The sequence below is a fragment of the Chiloscyllium plagiosum genome, unplaced genomic scaffold, assembly GCF_037043375.1.
Source record: "Chiloscyllium plagiosum isolate Xiang-an unplaced genomic scaffold, Cpla_swu_hap1 HiC_scaffold_3, whole genome shotgun sequence".
Taxonomy (NCBI): domain Eukaryota; kingdom Metazoa; phylum Chordata; class Chondrichthyes; order Orectolobiformes; family Hemiscylliidae; genus Chiloscyllium; species Chiloscyllium plagiosum.
In genome coordinates this window covers 87,108,558-87,127,585 of record NW_028270141.1, presented here as the reverse complement: position 1 = coordinate 87,127,585, position 19,028 = coordinate 87,108,558, and the positions used below count along the sequence as shown (strand labels likewise).

At 45.1% G+C, this 19,028-nt stretch overlaps 1 protein-coding gene across 3 annotated transcripts in view; it reads left to right on the top strand.

Annotated features, from left to right (window-relative positions):
* Positions 1-19,028, top strand: part of scara3 (scavenger receptor class A, member 3) — a 59,765-nt gene that overhangs the window by 10,988 nt on the left and 29,749 nt on the right. For all 3 annotated transcript variants that reach the window (XM_087981422.1, XM_043685113.2, XM_043685119.2), the window contains exon 3: positions 7,172-7,228. In XM_087981422.1, the coding sequence (XP_087837548.1) occupies positions 7,172-7,228 (57 nt within the window). The remainder of the gene's footprint in view (positions 1-7,171; positions 7,229-19,028) is intronic.

Here is a 19,028-nt window from a genome sequence, read left to right as displayed (position 1 = left end):
GTCCCTAAAATTGCAACATCCTACCGACTCATGGGACTCCCATCTTCCCCCACCCTGACCCCCATACTACCACGTAGCAGGGTGAACTGTTTACTTACTTCAGGATCCACTTTGGAGTGGAAGAAATTCATCCTCAATCATGAGAGTTTGCCTAAGAAGTGTCATGGCTGTACCCTTGGCCTTTTTAGTAATTGCAGAGCGATCAATTTCTTTAATTACTTTACAGGTGTTGTGTATTTTTAAAGAAATGTCTGAGTGATGTATAGTAGTTGCTAAACATTGCAAGAAAATGCGCTGTAGTCCCTGCACATTGTGAAAGTGGGACACTATCAGGTAACTTTTTTTGTGTTTGATGTAGCTGGGGTGTGGTGCTGAGCCTGGTGCACAATAGAATGTGTTTGATTTACATTTTGGAGTTATTTTATGCTGTCATAAATCACGCTTCAGTAATATTCTTAGGCCAGCAGGAGATCAGCAATCAATACACAGTGAGAGTTAGGAAGCAGAGCTTTCAGTCAGTCAGTATGTAGTCCATCTGAGATTTAGATCCAGTGTCTAGCACGAAGTGCTTTGGGATCCTTGTCTGCTGCTGATCCTATTGTTGTCAGCTAGTCATGACTACTCCTCCCACCCGGTCCTCCACAATGTGCTAGCAGTAACATAGTATACACTACCTATTTTTTTTCCCTGATACTGGAAAGAAGGTGCTTTATGATGCTGATCCTGGATGTTAATCATCACCACCCTGACCAGTATGCCCAGCAAGATGATCATTCTTTACTTGTTCCATGCAATATACCCTTGTAATCTGTAAACATGATTCTAACCAATAGGTCAAAGTGTTGTTCAATTCATTGTGAATGGTTGCATACTCTTTAAGGATGCCACATTCAGAATTATAAGCAAAGAGAGAACGCAACTAAGCTGATGACAATTGAAATGCTTACACTTTACAATGTCCTACGGAATGACATTTATGTAGGCACGTGCGCAGAAGGCAGCAGCGACTGACAGCATTGCATGTCTTTGGTCAGTTGAAGTTATACTCCTGTCAAAGTTTGTCCTCTTCACAGAGAAACACAAAGTGCTGGGAATTGGTATTGACCAATATAACCATAATTCACAGTATCCTGCAGCAAATTCAGTGCACGCTTCAAGCACTCACCTAGGTACTTGAACCTGGAGTGAGTTTGTAGAAGTAACTCAGGTGTGATACAGTTCAAAACTGTTTCTTGTCATATGACCAGGCATTTTCTGAGGCCTGCTTCCACTCTTGAGTATTGGCCTTAATGCAGTACTCAGGCTCACATATTAAACAAAGTTCTGTTGCTTACACAAAGCGTATTGTCATAGCAATACCAGTGACATCTGCAGCGACATAAACCACGATAGTATAACACTCCTGAATTCTCTAGTGTGAAGAGGCTGTGAGTTCAAGACTCTCAGCATTTTTCTGCCCGTTTCAACTCACTAAAATTATAATGAATATCCTTGCACCAGAGATTTCTGAGCCAGTTCCTTACCCCTGCTGTGGAGAGACACTTGCAGGGTTCTCACTGTTGTGCTCACAACAATTTTAACAGCTGGATTACAACAGGACAAGGAACGAAGTACATGGCTAGTACAAGGATCTGCCTATTCCAGTGATCATGCTTTGTTTTAATGACTATCTGCAGGATTTGATGGCAGGCCTCATCTGCACCAGAGGGATGTTCTTAAGTTCTTAGCTTACCCAAGATGGTCAAGCTAAATGATCCGTTATCTGAGGAATGTGTATATACTGAATGCATGTTCTGCTGTTGGATGTGAGTGGCTTAAGTCCTTGCAGTAGGAACTGTTTTGAAAATGAGAACAGACTAAAATTTATCCTAAAATAAAAATATTGTGTAAGCTTCTGCAAAAATGAGATTGGACTTGTACTATTCTCCATATTGATGCTCAAATACTGGTTATTTGTTAATAGGATTGATTTCAGTTCTGTTTTTATTTAGAGTCATACAGCATGGAAATGGACCCATTGGTCCAACCAGTCTATGCCGAACAGAATCCCAAACTAAACTTGTCCCATCTGCTTTTGGCCCATAACCCTCCAAATCTTGCTTATTCGTGTACTTATCCAAATGTCTTTTAAATGTTGTAATTGTACTCACATCCACCATTTCCTCAGGAAGTTCATTCCACATGGGAACCACCCTCTATGTTTAAAAAAAAATGCCCTTTGTGTCTTTTTAAAATCTCTCTCCTCTCACCTTAAAAATGTGCCCCCTGTTCTGCACAGGGTGACATAAGTGCATTCAGTGTCTCATGTACTGTTGGGAAAGTAACACTGATCGACTCAAAGACTTACTGATGCTGAATTTGATGTAAGCATTTTCATGATGGAATAAGTGAATCAGTGAAGCACCAACATCTGACCAACTTTAGCAGTTACCTGGATAAGTGTTCAATGTCATGACCATTTTCATTGGCATTCATCTATTTACTGACCTTGATGAAGAGGCCAAATATATTGTAGCTAAATTTGTTAGTTATACAAAGATGAGTTGGAGAGCAAGTTGTGAGAAGGATATAAGTCTGAAAAGAGGTATAGATGGGTTAAGTGAGTGTTCAAAAATTGGCAGATAGTGTATGGGGAAAATGTGAGACTGTCCAGACTGGCAGGAAGAATTGTAAAGGAAAGTATTACTTTAATGGAGAGATACAGAATGCTGTGATACAAATGGATCTGGTTGTCCTTGCACATGATTCACAAAATGTTAGCATTGTAGGTACAGCAAGTAATTATGAATGCAAATAGAATGTTGGCCTTCATTGCAAGGACCATGGAGTATAAAAATAGGAGTCTTGTTATTGTTTCATTGTATTCTAATGTAGGTTCTTCGGGTCTTAATGCAAGCTCAGGCCAAATTCCATAGGAATAGTTTTACAATGTGAACATCGAATCCTCATACAGTGGAAGCAGGCCATTCATCACATCAAGTCCATTCCAACAAGACCCAACCCCCTATAACCCTGCATTTCCCATTGCCAATCCACCCTAACCTGCACATCTTTGGACTCTGGGAGGAAACTGGAGTCCTCTGAGGAAAACCATGTAGACACGGGGAGAAAGTGTAAAATGCACACACAGACAGTAACTCGAGGCTGGAATCGAACCCAGGTACCTGCTGTGTGAGGCAGCAGTGCTAACCACTGAGCCACTATGTTGCCGTAATGGTGACCATGACATGATCACTGATTGTTGTAAAAACCCATCTGGTTCAGTCATATCCTTTTGGGAATCTGCCAGCCTTAACGTGTTCTTCCCTAAACCTGGCCTCTTAACTACCCTTTGAAATGGCCTCACAAGTTATTCAGTTCAAAGACAACTAAATGCTGGCAGGCCTCTCATGAAAGAATAATAATTCCAGGAAGAACTTGGAAAATCGCTGATTGCGCTGACTATGTAGAGACAGATGCACAGAGTGAGAACCTGGCGGCCAACAAGGTTGGATTCCAGCCACCTTCCAGTGCACACACTCACACTAAGCCTGTCTATTGTTTTACTGTACATGATGGGAGGCCAAGGAACGGATTCCAACTTCTTCATAGAACACTAACTCATGACTGTTAAGGTCACAGTCACATCACTGCTTATCTACATATTCATCAAGCCATGTCACTGCAATTATACACAGCATTGGTGAGACTGTACTATGAGACCTAAGTACAGCATTAATTGGAAACACTAGCTTTCGGAGCACCGCTCCTTCGTCAGGTGGTTGTGGAGAATACAATTATATGACGCAGAATTTATAGCAAAAGTTTACAGTGTGATATAACTGAAATTATACATTGAAAAATACCTTGATTGTCTGTTGAGTCTTTCATCTGTTCGAATACCATGATAGTTTCACTTCTTTCATATGTAAATCACAAAACTTTTTTTAAAAAGTTACATTCTCAGGTTAACTGTAACAGTTGGTATCAGCCAGATAATATGTTGAAAATGTTAACCCCCTATGTTCTCGGTCTGTGCCATAATGCTTAAACTGATTCTAATCTAAAAAGTGAGATAATAGAGTCTGACATGAATTCATGCAGTTTTTGAGCAAAGTACAAGGCAAGTCTGCGAGTACAAATACACCCCACAAATGTATATGTGTGTGTGTCTGTCTGTCTGTCTGTTTGGGGTGGGGGATTGTGAATGTGAGAGTGAGCGTATATGTGTGTGTGTGTATGTGAGTGTAGAGTGTCTAAGTCTGTGAGAGGGTGCATGTGGGAGTGTGTGTGTCTGTAGGACTGTGTGTGTCTGGGGTGGGGGGTTGTGAGTGTCTGTGAGAGACAGTGTATATATGTGTGTGAGTGTAAAGTGGTCTAAGTCTGTGAGAAGATGCATTTGTGAGTATGGGAGTGTGTGTGTGCGTGTCTGTGTATACGTGTGTCTGTGTATACGTGTGTCTGTGTATACGTGTGTCTGTGTGTAGGAGTGTCTGTGTGTATGTATAGTGCAATGGTGGCCACCTGTAGTGTGACATGAACCCAAGGTCCCGGTTGAGGCCCTCGCTATGGGTACGGAATTTAGCTATCAGCCTCTGCTCGGCCACTTTTCGCTGCTGCCTGTCTCGAAGTCCGTCTTGGAGGATGGTCACCCAAAAGTCCGAGGTTGAATGTCCTGGATTGCTGAAGTGTTCCCCAACTGTGTTGGGGACAGGCAGCAGGGAAAAGTGGCCAAGCAGAGACTGATAGCTAAATTCCGTACCCATAGGGAGGGCCTCAATTGGGACCTTGGGTTCATGACACACTACAGGTAACTACCATTGCACTATACACACACATACACACACACGCGCACTCCTATACACACACAGACACACATATATATATATAGACATGCACACAGACACTCACACACACTCGTACAGACACAGACACTCCCACACTCTCACATGCATCCTCTCACAGACTTACACCACTTTACACTCACACACACACACACACTCTCTCTCACAGACACTCACAACCCTCCACTCCAGGCAACATACATACACACATACTCCTGCAGACACACGCCCTCACACTCACACATGCACCCTCTCATAGACTTAGACACTCTACACTCACATACACACACATATACACACTCTCTCTCACTCACAACCCCCCACCCCAGACAGACAGACACACACACACACACACACACACACACAAAAACCCACATGCACACATCTACATATACGTTTGTGGGGTGAATTTGTACTTGCAGAGTTACATTGTACTTTGCTCAAAATCTGCATGTATCCGTGTAAGAATTTGTTAACTCACTTTTTAGATTCGAATCAGTCTAAACATTATGGCACAGAGAGAACACAGGGGGCTAACACCTTCCACATTTTATCTGGCTGACACCAATTGTTACAGTTAACCTGAGAATGTAACTTTTAAAAAGAAGTTTTGTGATTTACATATGAAAGAAGTGAAACTATCATGGTGTTCTAACAGATGAAAGACTCAACAAACAATCAAGGTATTTTTCAATGTATAATTTCAGTTATATCACACTGTAAACTTTTGCTATAAATTCTGCGTCTGACAATTGTGTCCTCCACAACCACCTGATGAAGGAGCAGCGCACCGAAAGCTAGTGCTTCCAATTAAACCTTTTGGACTACAACCTGGTGTTATGTGATTTTTAACATTGTACACCCCAGTCCAACACCGGCAGCTCCAAATCATAAGTACAGTATACAGTTATGGCCAACTTAAGGACTTCCTCACTTAAGCCACAGTTATATTGAAAGTACTTCAGAGAAAAGGTTGTGTAGGTTGCGCTTGAACTCTTTGAAGTTCAGAAGAATGAGATAATCTTATTGAAACATCTAAGATTCTGAGGGGATTTGACAGTATTGATGCTGAAAGGATATTTCTGCCATGGGGCAATCTAAAACAGGAGACACAGTTTAAAAAGAAGGGTCCTCTCATTTAAGATGGAGATGAGGAATTTCTTCTTTGAGGTTCGTTCCTATTTGGAGATGGAGTCAATGAATATATTCATGATAGACAGATTGTTAATTGAAAAGGAGTCAAGGCTCATCTGGAGTTAAGGTCAAACCAAGTCAGCCATGATCTTAGCGAAGGATAGAGTAAGCTTGAGGAGCTGAGTAGGGAAGAAAGAAATGAAGTTCAAAACAGACTAATTGTGCATGTATGTAAATTGGGGTTGGTTAGCTCAGTAGGCTAGCGCAAGTTCAATTCCCACACAGAAGGTCCTACCTTCTGAAATGCAGCCTTGCTTGGTGTCAAATCACCACCAGTTGTCTCTCTTCAATGAAAGAAAAAACAAAGTGACTTTACCTTTTTCTATGTAAGTGCACAGAGTATAGTAAATACGGTTGGAAAGTTACAGAATATGGAATTATGATGTTGTGGCGTCGTGGTGATGGTGACTGGGTGTTAAGTATTCCTGGATATTAGCAATTCGGGAAGGATGAGAAATGGAAGAAGAGGAGGAGGGGTAGGTGTACTGGTTAAGAAGGACATTGCAGTGTTGAAAAGAAAGATGTTTCAGAGGGTTCGAGTACAGCATTAGATGGAGCTACAGAATAAAAAGTGCAAATACATTGCTTGGTGTAGACTGTAGACAATCAACCAGTGGAAAGAATGTAGAGGAACAAATCTGCAGGGAAATTATAGAGAAATGCCAACATTATAGTGTAGCTATAATGGGGGACTTCAATTACCCAAATATAGACTGAGATATTGGTAGTGTAAGAAGCAGCAATCATTTGATGAAAAGCTGACTTTAATGGGGTAAGAACAGAGTTGAGTAGGAGTCATTGGAATAAACAATTGACGGGAGTAACTGTAACCAAGTAATGAGCTGGCTTCAAAATGATTCCAGTGCGCTTAAGGTATCTTTTCCCGAACAAAAAAGAAACGGCAAACAAATACTGAGTTCCCTGGATGACACAGGAGGTAGAAATTCACATTAGGAAGAACAAGTTTGCTTATGACAGATGTAATGTAGAAAATACAATTAGGAATCAACAGGAATACTCGGAAGTTCTCAGGAAGTGTCATTAATTGGAAACGTTAACTCTTCCCTCTTTGGATGCTGTCAGACCTGCTGAACATTTTAATGCAGACTTTCAACATTTACATGGTTTTTATTTTTTATATGTTTGCATTTTAGACAACAACTTCTCTGGAGAAGAAGAAGAAATGCATTCATTCAGATGTGAACAAAGTGGTTTGTAAAAAGTTTCCATTTCTTTCACAATGATATCGTAACTTTCATATTTTAAGTTTATGTAGTAGCAGAATTCAGTTAAATAATTGGTGAATGGAACCCACCCTTTTAAGAGTCTGGGGAGCGCAGGTGGATTTAACTTCCATTAACTCCTTTGTTGAACCATTTACTCAACACTAGGGTTGGAATAACTGGCACTTATGGCATGGTAGTCCAGATCTATATCAATGCCACAAAGGTGACCAGTAACTGCCTACTGAGGTATTGGAAATTGGCAAAGACTTTGCCACTCAACCAGAAGGATCCAATGCCCACAAAGTACAAAAGATATACAGAGGAATCTCGATTATCTGAATATCAATAATCAGAATTTTGGATTATCCGAAGGGGATCTCAAGATCCTGATAGAAACATTACGTCAAAGAGCTTTTCAACCCTGATCGTGTCTTTTGTTTATAGGTACAATGATAAAGACGAACTCGGGTCACTGAACTGCTGTCTAGAACAGTCCTGGATAGTCCAGGCACAGTCTCTAAATGACTGACGTCCTGCCGTCTCTCTCTCTCTCTCGCTCGCTCGTTCACTCTCATCCCCCACACTTTCCCTGGAGTTCTACATAGGAGTGGACATACACCACCCCCCCCCCCCCCCTCCGCAGATAATCTCGTCAACATTGTCCTGTATAGAGCAAAGGTGGAACCTGTCAAGATGTGTGTGTGTCTTACCCCACAAAGGCACCAGCAGCTTTATTGTAGATGTCCAGTCCGGCTGCCCCGAAGACAGGGAGGGGAGTGGGTCAGCCATTCGGTCGGTGGGTGGGGGTGCAGGAATCGGGTCGGGATGGGGGCAGACAGGATTGGGGGAGCGGACGAGGTTGGGGGGGCAGATGGGTTCGAGGGGGGATGAGTTGGGAGGGTGGGATGGGGCTAGATGAGGTTGGTGGGGTGACAGGTTGGGAGGGTGGATGAGGTTGGAGGGTGATGGGTTGGGAGAAAGGGGAGGGGGGTCATAGGTTGGGAGAGAGGGGTGAGGGCAGATGAGGTTGGGGGGGGCAACGGGTTGGGAGGGCGGGGTGGGGGCGGATGAGGTTGGGGGGATGGGGCGGGGTGGGGGCAATAGACAATAGGTGCAGGAGTAGGCCATTCTGCCCTTCAAGCCTGCACCACCATTCAGCATGATCATGGCTGATCATCCTTAATCAGTATCCTGTTCCTGCCTTATCTCCATAACCCTTGATTCCACTATCCTTGAGAGCTTTATCCAACTCTTTCTTAAATGAATCCAGAGACTGGGCCTCCACTGCCGTCTGGGGCAATGCATTCCACACACCCACCACTCTCTGGGTGAAGAAGTTTCTCCTCATCTCTGTCCTAAATGGTCTACCCCGTATTTTTAAGTTGTGTTCTCTGGTTCGGCACTCACCCATCAGCGGAAACATGTTTCCTGTCTCCAGAGTGTCCAATCCTTTAATAATCTTATATGTCTCAATCAGATCTCCTCTCAGTCTTCTAAACTAAAGGGTATACAAGCCCAGTCGCTCCAGTCTTTCAGTGTAAGGTAGTCCCACCATTCCAGGAATTGACCTCGTGAACCTACGCTGCGCTTCCTCAATAGCCAGAATGTCTTTCCTCAAATTTGGAGACCAGAACTGCACACAATATTCCAGGTGTGGTCTCACCAGGGTCCTGTATAGCTGCAGAAGAACCTCTTTGCTTCTATACTCAATCCCTCTGGTTATGAAGGCCAGCATGCTATTAGCCTTCTTCACTACCTGCTGTACCTGCACGCTTCATTGACTGATGTACAAGAACACCCAGATCTCTTTGTACTGCCCCTTTACCTAAATTGATTCCATTTAGGTAGTAATCTGCCTTCCTCTTCTTGCCACCAAAGTGGATAACCATACATTTATCCACATTAAACTGCATCTGCTATGCATCTGACCACTCACCTAACCTGTCCAGGTCACCCTGCAATCTCCTAACATCCTCCTCACATTTCACCCTGCCACCCAGCTTAGTATCATCAGCAAATTTGCTAATGTTATTACTAATACCATCTTCTATATCATTAATATATATTGTAAAAAGCTGCGGTCCCAGCACTGATACCTGCGGTACCCCACTGGTCACTGCCTGCCATTCCGAAATGGAGCCGTTTATCACTACCCTTTGTTTCCTGTCAGCCAACCAACTTTTAATCCAAGTTAGTACTTTGCCCCCAATAACATGCACCCTAATTTTGCTCACTAACCTCCGATGTGGGACTTTATCAAAAGCTTTCTGAAATTCCAGGTACACTACATCTACTGGATCTCCCTCGTCCATCTTCAGAGTTACATCCTCAAAAAATTCCAGAAGATTAGTCAAGCATGATTTCCTCTTCATAAATCCATGTTGACTCTGACCTATCCTGTTACTACTATCCAGATGTGTCGTAATTTCATCCTTTATAATAGACTCCAGCATCTTTCCCACCACTGAGGTCAGACTAACTGGTCTATAATTTCCTGCTTTCTCTCTCCCACCTTTCTTAAAAAGTGGTACAACATTAGCCACCCTCCAATCCACAGGAACTGATCCTAAATCTATCGAACTCTGGAAAATAAACGCCAACTCATCCACGATTTCTCGAGCCACCTCCTTCAGTACCCTGGGATGTAGACCATCAGGCCCAGGGGACTTATCAACCTTCAGACCTAAAACTCTCTCCAACACCAATTCCTGGCAAATATAAATTCCCTTATGTTCAGGTCCTTTAGCCACTGTTACCTCAGGGAGATTGCTTTTGTCTTCCCCAGTGAACACAGATCTGAAGTACCAATTCAATTCTTCTGCCATTTCTTTGTTCCCCGTAATATATTCCCCTGTTTCTGTCTTCAAGGGCCCAATTTTAGTCTTAACCATTTTTTTGCCTTTCACATACCTAAAAAAGTTTTTACTATCCTCCTTTATATTTTTGGCCAGTTTACCTTCGTACCTCATTTTTTCTCTGCGTATTTCCTTCTTAGTAATCCTCTGTTGTTCTTTAAAAGCTTCCCAGTCCTCTGTTTTCCCACTTATCTTTGCTATGTTATACTTTGTCTCTTTTAACTTAACTTCCCTCGTCAGCCAAGACCACCCATGCCTCCTCCTAGGATCTTTCTTCCTTTTTGGAATGAACTGATCCTGCATCTTCTGCATTATACACAGAAATATCTGTCATCCCTGCTAAGGTATTGCCCCATTGAACTTTGACCAGCTCCTCCCTCATAGCTCCATAGTTCCCTTTATTCAACTGAAATATTGTCACTTCCGATTGTACCCTCTCCCTCTCAAATTGCAGATTGAAGCTTATTGATGGGTGGATGAGGTTGGGGGGGGTGACGGATTAGGAGAGAGGGGAGGGGCGGATGAGGTTGGGGGTTGACGGGTTGGGAGGGTGGGGTGGGCGCGGATGAGTTGAAGGGGTTGACGGGTTGGGGGCAAGGCAGGGTGGGGGCGGATGAGGTTGGGAGGGTGACGGGGTGGGGCGGATGAGGTTGGGGGGGTGACGGGTTGGGAGGAAGGGCGGGATGGGGGCGGATGAGTTTGGGGGGTAACAGGTTGGGAGGGTGGGGAGTGGGCGGATAAGGTTGGGGGCAAGGTGGGGTGGGGGCGGATGAGGTTGGGGCGGTAGATGAGGTTGGGTTGACGGGTTGGGTGGGTGGGCTGGGGGCGGATGAGGTTGGGAGGGTGACGGGTTGGGGGTGAGGCAGGGTGGGGGCGGATGAAGTTAGGGGGTTGACGGGTTGGGGGTGAGGAGGGGTGGGGGCGGATGAGGTTGGGGGGTGACAGGTGGGGAGTGGGCGGATGAGGTTGGGGGCGGGGTGGGGGCGGATGAGGTTGGGAGGGTGATGGGTTGGGGCAGCGGATGAGGTGGGAGAGTGATGGGTTGGGACGGCGGATGAGGTGGGAGGGTGGGGAGGGGGCAGATGAGGTTGGGGGGTAGATGAGGCTGGAGGGTGACGAGTTGGGTGGGTGGGCTGGGGGCTAATGAGGTTAGGGGGGTTACGAGTTGGGAGAGAGGGGAGAGGGCAAATAAGGTTGGGGGGTGGGTGACGGGTTGGGAGAGGGCGAATGAGGTTGGGGGGTGACGGGTTGGGGGGGCCGGGAAAGGGCGAATGAGGTTGGGGGGCTGACGGGTTGGGAGGGCGGGGTGGGGGCGGATGAGGTTGGGGAGGTGACGGGTTGGGAGGGCGGGGTGGGGGCGGATGAGGTTGGGGAGGTGACGGGTTGGGGGAGAGGGGTGGGGGTGGATTAGGTTGGGGGGCGGAGTTGTGGTGCGGGGAGAGGGCGGACGAGGTTGGGAGCGAGCAGGGGGTGGGGTGCAGGGTTGGGGAGGATGCGGGTGCTGGGCGGGGGCGTGCTCGCAGTATGCTGCTGCCTCGTCTCCTGAACAGGGACCAGACTTCACAGAAGTTTTTCTTCTGTCTCAGTGACCCTCATACCTTCAGATGGCTTCATTGCATCTGTTCTCTATTAGTTGCTGAAGAGGCCTCCATGTTGACACATGGCCGTGGGTTATGAACTGCCTTAGAAGAATTCACACCATTCTGAGCTGCAGAGCCCACTGGAATCAACCTTCTGTCCTTAATAAGACATCGGGCATCTAATTAGCAGGCTTCCAGCTGCAAGAATACACCAGCCAGTGTGGCTACAAAATATCTGTTTGCTCCCAATGTTAGCATCCCAAAGTCTGTGGGAAAACCAGCCCTTGGGTGTCAGTTCACATTGCAAGTAAAACCTGCTTTTTCTGACTGGGAAATGGTTAACCTTGAAAATAGGCCTTCTTGTCATGAAGCAATGATGGAAGCTGGTGTGTTTTCTTAAAAACAGCTTTCAAAGAGCTTCTACTGATATATTGGACCATAAGAATCATAACTTACTGTAGTCATTTCCCATTTCCAAAAACAACAATAAACTGATCGAGGTAGCCAGTGTCTATAAAATCCCTGCACCTGAAATGGGCAAAAGTCATAGTAGTTCTTGCCAACTTGGAAAATGTATTTCCTGGACAGGCCTGCCTCACTGAAAACATTCAAAATTTGTTGGCTGTGCTAAAAACAAAATCGACGCTCATCGCAGGATTGTGTTATTTTGCAGTTGGCATCAGCTCTTTCAACTCAAGTAATTTTATGCAGAAAACTACAGTAATCAGTATAGGTGGGAACGCTTTAGTGCCAGAGTTCATTTCAAACTGATTGAAAACGGCTGTTCCTTCCAACCTGGCTTTTCTTTTGAGAAAATGATTTGTAGCACCGTACTCAAAGCAGAACCTCGCATTAAGCCGCACGATTTCTTCTTAAAATACATTTCCTGGCAGACATGTGAAAGTAAGGAAGAAAACATCTGCACTGACTTTGAAAAGAAAAGTTAACATCTTGTCCCCAGTGTAACACACGCATTCAATATTCCTTTCGAGGTTGTTCCAGTTAAACCATGAGAGGATATGATGTAATTGTCTACTCCTTATCAATGTTGGCAGAATTTATACCTTGCCAAGGCTCAGTGTCGGAAGTTCCCGATCTTTACTTCGAGATTGTTGCAGATGAATGACAAGAGAAGCAGCAATATCCCCACCAACAGCAGCAGCAGTACCAGTTGCCTTGCCTCAGCCAGAAGCACCACCTCAGGGATGTTGGGATGAGCATCTAGATTGAAAGGAATGGAAGGCTTGTCCCCAACACAGGCTCAATAGACAGATGATCAACTCTATTGACACAGGAAGGTCAGGTTCTCCTGGCAAGTCACTTCTAACTGCAGTCTGCCAGAACAAGACTACCTTCCTGGTGGAGCAGGTGGGCACACAGTGATAATGTCCAAGAATGTACCTGTATTGTGGAGGGCTGGTGGGGGGGCACGTTAGGGAAGAATCTCTTCTTTCTCTACTCCAGAGACAGGCAGACAGTTGTGTGCGTTGGCATGGAAAAGGGTGACTGCTGTGAGGAATGGGTGAAAGTGGGAAATAGACTGAACAAGGTGACTCCATGGAGAGGAATGAATGAAGCTGCTAGAAGTTTGGGGTCGTCACGCATGAATCACCAAAGATAGCATCCAGGTTCCGAAGTCCTAACAGACCAGAGAACTACCCTCTTATTAGAAAGAGATGACCGGCGATGGATTAACCTGAGGGTCACCTCACCTCAGGTGAGGAGAGGAGTGGACAGTCCTTCATGGTAACCTCAGTTGGGGTAGGACTTGAGCCCATGCTGTTAACATTACTCAGTATTACAAACCAGCCATCCAGCTAATTGAGCTCACTGACACACCTCCAAGGTCAGTGGGTAAAAGGGAAGGCAAATAGAATGTTGCCTTAATTTCAAAGAGGAAATACAATGAATATAAGAAAGCCTTATTAAAACTATGCAATCCAACCTCACCTGCGATACTGTGAACAGTGCCTAGATAAGGAATTATACGCTGGCATTGGAGATAATGTGGAGAAAGTTCACAAGGTTGATCCTAGGTATGGAGGAGTGTCTAACACAGAAATGTTGAGCCGATTGGACTTGTACTCATTGGAGTTTAGAAGAACAGAGGATTCCTTACTTCACTGTTTAAGATTCTTCGGGGATTTGACAAGATAGGGAGAGCTTGACAGGGAGAGATTGTTTCTCCTTCTGGAAGAGTAGGACGAGAGGACATATCTTAGAAGAAAGGGTCATCTATTTAAGACAGAATCAGAGGGAGCACCACTCTGAAAGTTTGTGATTTTAAATAAACCTGTTCGACCATAGTCTGGTATCTTGTGACTTATGACTTTGTCCACCCTCAGTTAAACACCAGCATCTCCACATCATATTTAAGACAGAGATAGAAATATTTTTTTCTCTCAGAAGGTAGTGAATCTGTGGAATTCTTTACCACAGAGGATTGTCGAGGCTGGATTTTTTAAATATATTCTCTGCTGAGATAGGCACATTATTTATCAGGAAGGGAGTCATGGGTTATGGCGATAAGGAAGGAAAGTGTAGTTGAAGATGATCAAATCAGACATGATCTCATTGAATGGCGGAGCAGAACAAATGGATAAATGCCCTTCTTAGAACATAGGACATAGAAAGGTACAGCACAGAACAGGGCCTTTGGCCCACGATGTTGTGCTGAGGATTAATCCTAATGTAAAATAAAATAACTTAACCTACACACCCCTCAATCCACTGCTATCCATGTGCATGTCCAGCAGACGCTTAAATGTCCCTAATGACTCTGCTTTCACCACCACCGCTGGCAATGCATTCCAGGCATTCACAACTCTCTGCATAAAGAACCTTCCTCTGGTGTCCCCTCTGAAACTTTCTCCTAATATCTTAAAACTAAGACCCCTCATGCCAGTCAATTCTGCCCTAGGGAAAAGTCTTTGGTTATTGACTCTATCCATTCCTCTCATTATCTTGTATACCTCGATCAGGTCACCTCTCTTCCTCCTATCCAGAGAGAAGAGTCCGAGCTTAGTCAACCTTTCTTCATAAGGCAAGCCCTCCAGTCCAGGCAGCATCCTGGTAAACCTTCTTTGCATCCTCTCCAGAGCCTCTGTATCTTTCTGATAGTAGGGCGACCAGAACTGGACACATTATTCCAAGTGTGGTCTCACCAGGGACTTGTGAAGCTGTAGCAAAACCTCGCGGCTCTTAGACTCGATCTTCCTGTTAATGAAAGCCAAAACACCATATGCTTTCTTAACAACCCAATCCACTTGGGTGGCAACTTTGAGGGATTTATGTTCTTGAACACCAAGATCCCTCTGTTCCTCCACACTGCCAAGAATCCTGTCTTTAATCCTATATTCAGCATACAAGTTCAACCTTCCAAAATCCATCACTTCGCATTTTTCCAGGTTGAACTCCATTTCCCATTTCTCAGCCCAGCTCTGCATCCTGTGTATGTCTCGCTGCAGCCTGCAATAGCCCTTAATACTATCAACGGCCCCTCCAACCTTTGTGTCATCTGCAAATTTACTAACCCAGCCCTCAACCTCGTCATCCAAGTCTTTTATAAAAGCTACAAAGAGCAGAGTCCCAAGAACAGAGCTCTGTGGGACCCCAATCAACACTGACCTCCAGGCAGAATACCTTCCACCTACAACACTCTGCCTTCTGTCAGCCAACCAATTCTGAATCCAAAAATCCAAATCTCCCTGTATCCCATACTTCCTGACTTTATGAATGAGCCTACCATGGGGAACCTTAACATATGCCTTGTGGAGGTTCATATACACCACATCCACTGCTCGACCTTCGTTGACCTGTCTTGTCACCTCCTCAAAGAACTCAATAAGATTTGTGAGGCATGACCTGCCCCTCACAAAGCCATACTGAATACCTTTAATCACACTATGCTTTGCCAAATAGTCATAAATCCTATCTCTCAGAATTCTTTCCAAACCTTTGCTGACCACAGACGTAAGGCTGACTGGTGTGTAATTGCCAGGAATTTCTCTATTACCCTCTTGAAAAGAGGAACAACATGTGTCTCCTTCCAATCCTCCGATACGACTCCCATGGAGAGTGAGGAGGCAAAGATCTTCGCCAGCAGCTTAACAACCTCCTTTGTCGCTTCCCGGAGCAGTCTAGGATAAATGTGGTCTGACCCTGGGGACTTATCAATCTTAATGTTTGCTGTAATTTCCAGCACATCAACTTCATCAATCTTGATCTGTTCAAGCCTCTATCCCAACTCCTCAAAGTTCTCATTCACAACAAGGTCCCTTTCCTTGGTGAAAACTAAAGCAAAAAACTCATTTAGGGCTTCCCCTATCTGCTCAGACTTCACGCACAAGTTCCCTATGCTATCCCTGATTGGCCCTACTTTCTCCTGGATCATTCTTTTATTCCTCACATTTGAGTAAAATGGCATTGGGCTCTCCCTAATCCTTTTTGCCAAACGTTTTTCATACCCCCTCCTGGCTCTCCTCAGTCCATTTTTGAGCTCCTTTCTAGTAAGCCTCTAATCTTGTAAAGCTGTGATAGATTCTTGCTTTCTCCATCTTATGTAAGCTGCCTTCTTCCTTTTGACGAGGAGCTCCTCTCTTCTCATCATCTAAGGTTCCTTAATCTTACCCCTTCTTACCTGTCTCAGAGGAACAAATTCGTGCATCAGTCGCCACAACTGTTCCTTACAGTCTCCACACATCTGCTGTGCCCTTTCTGTGCAACAATTGCTCCCAGTCTGTACTTCCCAACTCCTGTCTGATAGCATCATAATTTTCTTTTCCCCAATTAAATAGCTTTCCTCGGTAACTGCTCCTTTCCCTCTCCAAGGCTATGGTAAATGTGAGGCAGTTATGGTCACTCACCAAAGTGTTCTCCCACTGCGAGATCTGATATCTGTTCTGGCTCATTGTTGAGCACCAAATCCAAAATGGCCTCTCCTCTCATCTGTCTGTCTATATACTGAGTAAGGAAACCCCTCCTGAACACATCTGACAAAAACAGCTTCATCCAAACCATCTGCACTAAGGAGGTTCCAGTCAATATTGGGAAAGTTGAAGTCATCCATAACAACAACCCTGCTACACCTACATTTTTCATAAATTGCCAGCCTAATGGTTCTTCAATCTCCTTACTGCTATTAGGGGGTCTGTAGAAAATCCCCAGTGAGGTGGCTGTTCCCTTTCTGTTCCTAACTTCCACCCACACTGACTCAGTACATAAACCTTCCTCAACAACCTTCTTTCTGTAGCTGTGATGCATTCTCCGATTAGTAATGCTACACCCCTTCCTCTTTTTCCACCTCCCTGTTATTTTTAAACACTCTAAACCCTGGAACATCAAGCAACCATTCCTGTCCCTATAAAACCCACGTCACTATAAAACCCACAACATCAGAGCTCCAAGTACTGATCCATGCTGTAAGTTCACCACTCTTATTTCTGACACTCCTTGTTTTAAAGCAGACACACTTTAACCAACCCCTTTGTTTCATTGTGTGAGAAACCTTCCCGATAGATTCACTACATCCTGTCACTGCTACATCTGCAACTGCTCCCCTCTCAGATATGTGGCTCTGATTCCCACCCCCCTGCCAAACTAGTTTAAACCCTCCCGAACACACAAGCAAATCTCCCACCCAGGACAGTTGTGTCCCTCCAGTGCAGGTCCCACCTTCCCAGAGGGTATCCCAATGGTCTAGGTATCTGAAGCCCTCCCTCCTGCACCAGCCTCACAGCCACATGTTAAGCTGCATTCGCTGACTGTTCTCACCTCACTATCTCATGGCACCAGTAGCAAACCTGAGATTACTAGTATACTCATCTTGCTCTTCAGCTTCGAACCTAACTCTCTCTAGTCACTTTTCAGATCCACAATCCCTTTCCTGGCTATATCATTGGTGCCAATATGTACCACGATTTCTGGCTGCTCACCCTCCCCCTTCAGAATCCTGTAAACCTGATCGGCGACATCACCCGGAAGGTACGTTGTCTCCCTGGACTCCTATTCCTGCTCTTGTGTCTTAGGGTCCTCTTCCTGAAGGCCCAGAAGAGGAGGAGATGTCTTCACATCCTGGCAGCCTGGTCTGGTGTGCCACCCAGTGTCAGTGTGGCTTTTACAGTCTGGAGGGATAGCCAGCAGTGCACAAGAACAGTACCCTGCTCTGTCAGGGTAAGTGCCACACTCTTCTCTACCTCAGTCTCACTCTATCTCTGCTACTGTGCAGTCGTTCCTCCAAGCCTCCTGCTCTGTCACTCTTACTATTGCCTGAAACATTTTCCCTCACTTGCTCACTCATGTTCTCCCAACCGCCCAAATCACTAATCCAGAGGCTGCAGTTACGCAATGGAAACCCAGTGGTTTCAAGCCTGTGACTGTTTGCCATCATACATTGCCATGGAGAACAAGGCCTAACACCGTCAAGGTTTGCTGGAGAGATGCCCACACCTACGCTCCATCACTGCAGCCATTGATCCTCACAACAGGGGGACAGGGAACCTGACACAATTTAGGTGCCTCCTTCTCGCAAAAAGACAGGGCAGTGCCACAAACACCCACGCTGAAGAATGAACCAGACAGAGGCCATCTCAAAAGTCTCTTCGACACCTCAGGGGCAGCCAGGCCCCCTCCTCCTTACCCTGCCGGCCTTTTCGACCCTAGGAGGTCAAGCAGAGGAGGGTCCACTTGCCTCTGACACAAATGCCGTCAGGGCTGCCTGAGCAAATCTTTAAGGCCAACATGCTCCTCTGGTGAGTATTATCCCTCTATCCCAGCTGCAAACCTGATGCAACTCTGAGATATAGTGGGAGGAAAAGAAAGAAAGAACCTTTTGAGGACACTTTGCCATCACACAGTCACATGGTTGCTTAACTGTTATTTGTTTTGCATTATAACTGTTTGCTTGAGACTTCATGGAGCTTTGAATGTAACTGTGCCAGCATGATCCCTAACTTTGTGCACATACTGGACATACCATCGATTGATGTCTATACTGAGTGCCTGTGCAGCACTCGAAACAAGGTGTATTTAGGGCAAAGGGTTTTGCTGTCACTGTTGCTCCTCTTGGTCAAAGGTCCTTAGTCTTTCCCTGGCCTCTGGGACAAAGGTGATGATGTGAATGAGGTGGTCAGTGATCTGTGGTGCAGTGAGGTGTACAGTATACAGGGAGTGAATGCAGGGACCCCACAGGTCTGTGTCCTGTACAGTGTGTCTGTGAATAATGTTGATTTCTTCGAATGGGTCTCAGTTTGATGGGTCTTACAGCCACCTACCTCATGGGTTGAGACACTTACCTTGCCCACTCCTGGTGTGGTCACTGCAATTTTTGTTCACATTGTGTCATTTCAATTT